This window comes from Microtus ochrogaster, unplaced genomic scaffold (genome assembly GCF_000317375.1).
Source record: "Microtus ochrogaster isolate Prairie Vole_2 unplaced genomic scaffold, MicOch1.0 UNK174, whole genome shotgun sequence".
In the NCBI taxonomy this organism is placed as follows: domain Eukaryota; kingdom Metazoa; phylum Chordata; class Mammalia; order Rodentia; family Cricetidae; genus Microtus; species Microtus ochrogaster.
In genome coordinates this window covers 69,134-77,597 of record NW_004949272.1, presented here as the reverse complement: position 1 = coordinate 77,597, position 8,464 = coordinate 69,134, and the positions used below count along the sequence as shown (strand labels likewise).

Here is an 8,464-nt window from a genome sequence, read left to right as displayed (position 1 = left end):
CACAGAGATCCACCTGCCTCTGCCTCCCGAGTGCTGGGATTAAAGGCGTGCACCACCACCGCCCGGCAACTTATTTTTTTCATGTCATGAAATTAAACCAATGATCAAATCCCAAATTTGCCCCTTACTAACTGACCCCTTGGTCTGTTGCTTGACCTTTTAAGCCTATCAACAGAAAGGGGGAAATTATATTAGAATCACATTATGCAGATATTGTAAAAACTGAAATGAGGTTATTGCTGAGTGTTTAGTGCTAGAGAAAATGGTTAGAAATGTAAATCATATTATCAGAACAATGAGAACTAATTCTGAAAGAGACAGAAAGTGTGAATGATTGAAGGGAACTGTGCATACAGTCACAGTTGTAATTTTTGCTCTGTCATTGCTTTACAAGCTTCAGTGAACGTGCCAATCACCAGGGCAGCCTGCTCATAATATGGTTCAGGTCTGAGAAGCCTGCCCCCTTACAGGATCTACATGGTAATTCTTGAGCGGACCCTGCACTACTGTCGTCCCACACTTCGGAAGTCCTAATCTTTTAAATAAAAGCTTGAACCTTGGTTTCTCTATCAGGTGTATAATACAAGTGAGATGAGGTGTTTTTAAGGAAAATTCATCTGAAATGGAACAGAGAGTGTAACTTTGGGAATAAAATATTTTGTTGAGAATCTCAGGGTTCCTCTGTTCAGTGAATTATGATTTCTCCCTCTTTGAACTTAGGATGTCTATGAGGGGACGGACAATCATCTTCTCCATTTATCGGCCCCCATACTCCATCTTCAGACTGATTGACAGCCTGACCTTAGTGGCCTCAGGAAAAGTCATGTTTCATGGGCCTGCACAGGAGGCTTTGGAGTACTTCAAATCTGCAGGTATGGCTGGCTTTTTCTGTGAGAACTTCTTCATTCTCAGACTCTGCAGAGAGAACAGGGTTTCTCAGGAATGCTGCTTGGCCCTCATGCAGGCTTACTGCATGTTAAAGACCTTTGGTTAATTTGGCGACAGAATTCTGTTACTTGTGCAGCAAGGTTTGTTATGCAGGTCTCTCTTTTTTTAAGGTTTTATTCTTACAATTTGGAGAAAAAACTTTTTCCGTATAGGTTGATTTAAAAATTTTCTTTGTTGTTGTTGATTCTGTTATATATAAAATTATTCAAGGAGAGAAACATGTGAAGTTGGCATCCCAGGACCTAAGTAGATTAGGATTTATAGTAAAGTACAATTTTTAATAAAACAATTTAGACTACCCCAAATCCTACTAAGATCTTACGTTTCCTCGGTGACTCCAGTTTTCATACATAATATATATTTTTATTTGTTGTTTAAAGTTACAGGCATTAGATTTTTGATTATAGAAGAAATACACGCTGACTATAAAAAAGACACATGGTATTTAATGTGTAATTTTACTTAAAAAGCCATAAGCAAAGATTTGTATGCTGCATAAGAAAATTGCAAGTGTTTATACTTCCAAGCTTCAACATAATCTTTAATTTTTCAAAAACTCATACAAGGATTATTTTTGTTTTGCTGGGTTTTTCTAAGACAGAGTTTCTCTATGTAGTCCTGGCTGCCCTGGAGCTGTGTACACCAGGCTTGCTTCGAATTCACAAAGATCCACCTGCCCCTGCTTCCTGAGTGCTGGGATTAAAGGTATGACCACCATTAATAGCTGTTTTCTTACTTTTCTATAAGGAGATGCAATTATTCAAAGATGTAATCAATTCCCCAGTCTTTGTGTCATTGTTCAAAAGCATCAGCCTCCTCAAGGAATTGAACGCTGCATTTCATACCAAATAACCTCGTTTCTTTCTTCTACCTGTATCATATCTGTGTTACAGGATATTTACTGAGCCTCTTGTTTTGCTTCCTAGTTGTGGTGACCCTCTTAATTAACATGCTGGCCTCTGGCCTAGTTATCCATCCTTTAAACAGCTTTGGAAAGGTTCAGCATCATCATTTTCTTGCTCAGGTAGCAGACGGTGGTTTTCAGTTTTTCCTAGTGTAATCTGACTCTGAGTGTTTGTAGAGGCATTCCTTAACTTACTAGTAACTTTGCTTTTCAGGTTTAGATGCTGATTGGGGGCTATAGTGGCTCAAGTCTGGCTTCTGTAGACTCAGTTTTTTGTCTGAATTTTTCACAGTCAGATTAGATGATAAATATTTTTAATGATTCATGTGATTAATTTCTTCTTAGAGAAATATGGATATAGTTATGGATGACTCTCCTTGACTATGAATATAAGTTTAAATATTTGCACTACAGTACTGTTCATTTTTGATTAATCTTTGTCATTTAATAATATACAAGCATTTGTGAGTCTGTAGGCCAAATTCAAATGATTATTTCATGGGAAAACTTCATATAAATGTCTGATCTATGTCTATGTGTAGTCTATGTCTATGTCCTTGTTCATGTCCATACCTATGTCTATGTCTATGCCTATGTATATTCTGTGTCCATGCTCATGTCTATGACTTTGTCTATGGCTATGTGTAGTCTATGTTCATATCTATATCTATGTCTATGTCTATGCCCATGTCTATGTCTATGTCTATATCCATGTCCATGTCTATGTTTATTTGATGTCTATAGCTATGTCCTTGTCTATATCTTTGTCCCTATCCATGTCTATGTTCATGTATATGTCCATGTCCATTTCTATGTCTATGAATAGTCTATATCTATGTGTAGTCTATATCCTTAACTAAGTCATTAGTTATGGCCATATCCATGTCTTTGTCCATGTCCATGCTATGTCTATGACCACATCTATGTTCATGCCTATGTATAATCTATGTCCATGCTCATGTCTATGTCTTTGTCCATGGCTATGTGTAGTCTATGTTCATATCTATCCCTGTCTATGTCTATGCCCATGCCTATGTCTATGTCCATATCCATGTCCATGTCTATGCTTATGTTGATGTCTGTAACTATGCCCTTGTCTATGTCTGTGTCCATGTCCATGTTCATGTATATGGCCATGTCCATTTCTATCTCTATGTATAGTCTATGTCTAAGTGTAGTATATGTCTACATTCATCCCCATGTCCATATCCATGTCTATGCCCATGTCTACACCTATGTGTAGTCCATGTCTATGTCCATGTCTATGTGTAGTCTATGTTCACGTCTATGTCTATGTATAGTCTATGTCCATATCCATATCCATGTCCATGTCTATGTTTATGTTGATGTCTATAACTATGTCCTTGTCTATGTCTGGGTATATGTCTATGTGTAGTTTATGTCCATATTCATGTTAATATCTATTTCAATGCCCATGTCTACACGTAGTCTATGTCCGTATCTATGTCCATGTCCATATCATGTATATGTCAATGTTTATGCTGATGTCTATAGCTATGTCCATGTCTTATGTTTATGTCCCTGTCTATGTCTATGTCCATAACTATGCCCATGTCCATATCCATATCTATATCTAAGTATATGTCCATGTCTATGTTTATGCCCATGTCTATGACTATGTGTAGTCTATGTCTATGTCCATAGCCATGTCTATATCCATATCCTTGTCTATGTATATGTCCATGCGTATGTCAATTTCTATGTCTATGTATAGTCTATGTCTATTTCTATGTCTATGTTCATGTACATGTCTATGTCCATAACCAAGTCATTGGCCATATCCATGTCTTTGTCCATGTCTATGCCTATATCTATGAGCACATTTATGTCCATGTCTATGTTTATGTGCATGTCTATGTCATTTTCCATGTCTATATCTCAATGTCTATATCTATGTGTAGTCTATGTTTATGTCTATTTCCATGTCTATGTCTGATCTATGGCTATATCTACTCTGTTTATGTCTGTGTATTATATATACATATGTGTATATGTACATATTATATATGTATAGCACCAACATAAGCATACACATATATTCAGTAAGCTATAAAGTAGAGATTGCTGAAATAATATGAGTGTATATATAATAAGAAAGGATAAATTTGTGGGGATGGGAAAAAAGAGGAGTAAGTTCTTAGATTCTGTCTCCTCTCCCATTTCCCACTCTCTGCAGACAGGTCCTCACCTTTTTATTCATGGGCTACCTTCTTTGTAGGTTACAACTATGATTCCCACAACAACCCTGCAGACTTCTTCCTGAACATCATTAATGGAGGCTTCTCTGCTCTATTAGACACAGAGGAAGATGACCATGAAGGTATGTGAGCCTCCTAAAGTCACAAGTTTTTTGCTTAATTGATTTTATTAAAACATAATCATCTGTCTCATTGGAATATAGCTTTTGTGTTAATTCAGTGTTTAAAATTAGCTTATAGACTTTGCTGTCTATTAGTGCTGGGTGTTTTAAAATTTAATTTACAAAATAACCTTTATATGATATTGTCACAAAAGTAATTTTTATTTAAAAGTACTTATTATTTGTTATGTTATTCTTTTTATTTTTGTTGGCTTATGTAGTCAGACTAGATTTGAATGTGTGTTCTTTCTACCTTACTTCCCAAGTGTAGGTATTATAGAACTGTGTCACCATGCTTGCTTTGTTTATAGAATTTTAGAAACAAAATACTTATCAGTTTATACATTTTCATATACATTCATATGAGGCAGAAGAAGTGACCAGATTTTTACATTAAGAAGTATAGGACCAAAAGAGAAGTAAGACTATGTTAAGAATTAGGGTCTGAACCTGGAAACAACCTAAATGCCCCTCAACCTAAGAATGGATAAGAAAAATGTGGTACATTTACACAATGGAGTACTACACAACAGAAAAAAATAATGGTATCTTGAATTTTGCAGAAAAACATATGGAGCTAGAAAACATCATTTTGAGTGAGGTAATCCAGACCCAGAAAGACAAGTATCACATGTACTCATTCATAAGTAGTTTTAAAACATAAAACAAAGAAAACCAGCCCACAAATCACAATCCCAGAGAATTTAAACAACATTGAGGATGCTAAGAGAGAAATATATGGATCTAATCTACATGGGAAGTAGAAAAAGACAAGATTTCCTGAGTAAATTAGGATCATGGGGACCTTGGGGAGCATTGAAGGGGAGGGGAGAGGTAGGGAGGGGGCAGAGAAAAATGTAGAGCTCAATAAAAATCAATAAAAAAAAACCAACCAAACAAACAAACAAACAAACAAAAGTTAAGTCTGGATGGGAAAAAGCCATTCAATTTCCTGAACCCATGGAATAATGACAGTAGTCAGGTCAGTTAGGGACACTTTTCTAATATGTAAAGGAGTTACACAGGAGTTATTTTATTATGTTAAAAATGTTGCAGGCTGAAGATCAAGATCAGCTGGTAGAATGTTTGCCTAGCAAGCACAAAGCTGTGAGTTTGGTTCCTAGCACATAACTGGGTGTGAAGGTGAATGCCTGTCACAGCACTTGAGACAGAAACAGGAGGACCTGGAGGAGTTTAAGGTCACCCTTGGCTTCATAGCAAACTTTAGGCCAGTCTAGGGTACATGAGACTGTCTCAAAGAAAAACTGATACATAATTGATGTGTTATTCATAAAAAGTGTCACAGAAAAATCATTACTGTTTCTTGACTTTATCCACTTTTATCTTAAAGCCAATGAATATAAAGAGCTTTCTGAGAGACAGAGCCATGACAGTGAAAACTTGGCCAATATGTATACACAGTCCTCCTTATACAGCGAAATGAGAACTGAGCTGGATCCACTCTTGGAGGAACAAACGGCAAGAAGGAGCTCAGCCTTGGGGGAGATCACGTGTGTCACCCCTTTCTGGCATCAGCTTGAGTGGATGATCTGTCGTTCATTTAAAAGTTTCAAGGGTTTTCCACGGACCATTATAATTCGGGTAATCTGATGAATTATTTTAATTGTGAAACTCAAGTGTGAACAATTTGTTTCTGAGTCAGTCTACTGCAGGGCCACACTTATCTTCTGCTCCCTTCCATATATTTTTCATCTTCACTCTGCTTAGCATATAGAAATATTCAATAAATCAAGTAGACCATTATTGACTTTTTAATTATGGAAAAAACTTTCAGTAGTTATTTTTTGTATAGAGGAACAATAATGAGAAAGTCAAGTACTAATTTTAATTCTGGGAATGCAAAAACACATTCAGCACACCTGAGAACTCCTCACACCTGTCTACTTTAATTCACCAGTGCATCCTACAAGTTCAAAGTCCTGGAATGAGAAAAGGAAGAAAGGCTTTTGTTTTCCTGATGCAACTTTCCATGTGGGTGGATGGATGGTAACTGGATAAACAGATAAAACTGTAGCCTGTCAGATGAGAGAGTGGACTTGGAGAAGGTTTATGTAGAGAAGGGTGGAGATGACTGGAGAGGGAAAGGACGGTTGATCTGTGGTTGAAATCATGTGGTGAGGAGACAGGGTCATAGAACAGCTCTGAGGGAGCCTGAGCATCCACTGCCTGAGATGAGCCAGCTGCAGAGTGCTGTTCCACCATCAGGAGTCCAGAGTGTGAAAGCAGCAGCTACTCCAAGAGTGCAGCTCACACACACAGTAACTGGACTGAACAGTGCTCTTCCCTGTCAGCCAACTGGAACTGGGAGGAGGTGAAGTTCTACTTTTCTTTACACTGGCTCTGTAACAAGGATCAGTATGACTTACGATTTTCTGTTTTTAACATGAATGTCACACAGAAGTGTGATTCTTCCAGCTCATTGAGCCATCACTTATTCAGTTATCTTTTATTTCATGATGTTGATTCTGTTGTGCTAGTGTTTGATCCGGGCCCTTAGCCATTAGCGGGCAATCACTCTACCATGGACATACATCCCTGTCCATGTCCAATGAGAACATAGTCATTCTCAGTCATTTAGCTTTTGTTGAATATTGAAGTTGGCTGTGGTGAAACATCACTTACTTCTTAACGTGCGTGCTGCCCTTTTCATATTTCAATGTAGCTGCCTTCCCTGTGTCTATGTGAATATTCTTACCATTTAAGTTATACTGTCAATTGATCCAAACACTTTGGTCTTTTACTTAGGCACTTAAATCACAAAAGAGGCCTTTCTAGGTCAATTATTTTTGGAAAAAGAAAAGATTCTATATGGTTGGAAACAAGTGAGTTTCCCACAGAGGTACAGAGTCCCGAGAGGTGACACAGGTGCGAATCAGCTCACCCCTTCTTAGCACACAGAATCCCATTGCTAGGAACTGTGTTGTGAGTCATTTTCAATTTTGTTGCTTGGTTTGCACTCAAGGGAATGTGACTAGTGTATGTTGTGAGGACTCTGCCACTGAGCTGTCCCCCTGGCCTGGGTGCACTTGTTTCTAGCTATAAGAGTAAAGAAAGTCTGAATTCCCTTGAGCCACTTGAAGTAGAAAACTGCACATGTTTACTGGAACCAGAGCTGAGACCCCAGTTTAGGTGGACCCTTTCTGTCATTTACTTGGGTCTGTTCCCTAACCTCTGCAAGTGATATGGGATCCCCCTCTGTGTGATGTCAATATGTTTTATCACCTTTGGTTAATAAATAAACTGCTTTGGGCCTCTGACAGCACAGACTAGAGAAATGCAGGAATTCCAAGGAGAAACAGAAAAGAAAAAAAAAGGCAGAGTCAGAGAGATGCCATGTAGCTGCCTAAGGAGACAGACACCAGAACCTTACCAGTAAACCACGAGCCTCATGGCAATGCATAGAATAATAAAAATGGGTTAATTTGAGATGTAAGAGTTAGTTAATAAGAAACCTAAGCTAATGGGCCAAGCAGTGTTGCAATTAATACAGTTTTTGCATGCTTATTTTGAGTCTGGGCAGCCGGGAAATGAACAAGCAGCTTCTGCCTACACCCATGTGACTAAATTCTCTTCCACCCTTTGTCATTTATGTTTTAGTACCTAAACTGAGTCCTTCACTGGCCTTTCCTGGTGGAGCACTGGGAGAAGTCTTAGCTTTTCCAGGGTCTGCACTGTTGGAGCCTCAGATTGCAAAGAACTTCATTTTTAGTTTAATATACAGGAAGTCTATTGACATGCATATTGTATATTCTTCCAGAACCCTGGCCAAAATATACTATTTTCCTCACTGGAAAGATCCGATTAGGAAAAATAATGCAATTTTTTTCCTCTATTTTTTGAAAGGTAATTATCACAATCATAGTTGCTGTCATTTTGGTTACTCCTTTCAGTTCCCTACAAAATGATTGTACAGAAGTCCAGAAGAGGTAAGAAAATGAAAAAATACTATCACTTTGTTCAAACTCAGTTAAAACCATTAAGAATTAGAACTAGAATTCATCACAAGAACAGAGTAAACATTTTATCATTTCATTATGTGATAGGGAGTGTTGGTACATTGAAAACTGATTGGGAGAACTTATGTTTTCACATGTGTTTGAGTATAGTGTGAAACTACATATACCACACATTTCACATTTTGCCAGTTTTAGCGTATGGAGGAACTTCATGTTATACAACTATCACCAAACTCTAAATGTAGGTCATTTTTT

General features: G+C 37.6%; 1 protein-coding gene across 1 annotated transcript in view; it reads left to right on the top strand.

Annotated features, from left to right (window-relative positions):
- LOC101993611 (ATP-binding cassette sub-family G member 3-like) overlaps positions 1-8,464 on the top strand; it is a 43,437-nt gene that overhangs the window by 22,207 nt on the left and 12,766 nt on the right. Inside the window, exons 7-10 of the mRNA XM_026778477.1 lie at positions 721-872; positions 4,092-4,193; positions 5,584-5,834; positions 8,097-8,179. Of these exons, the coding sequence (XP_026634278.1) occupies positions 721-872; positions 4,092-4,193; positions 5,584-5,834; positions 8,097-8,179 (588 nt within the window). The remainder of the gene's footprint in view (positions 1-720; positions 873-4,091; positions 4,194-5,583; positions 5,835-8,096; positions 8,180-8,464) is intronic.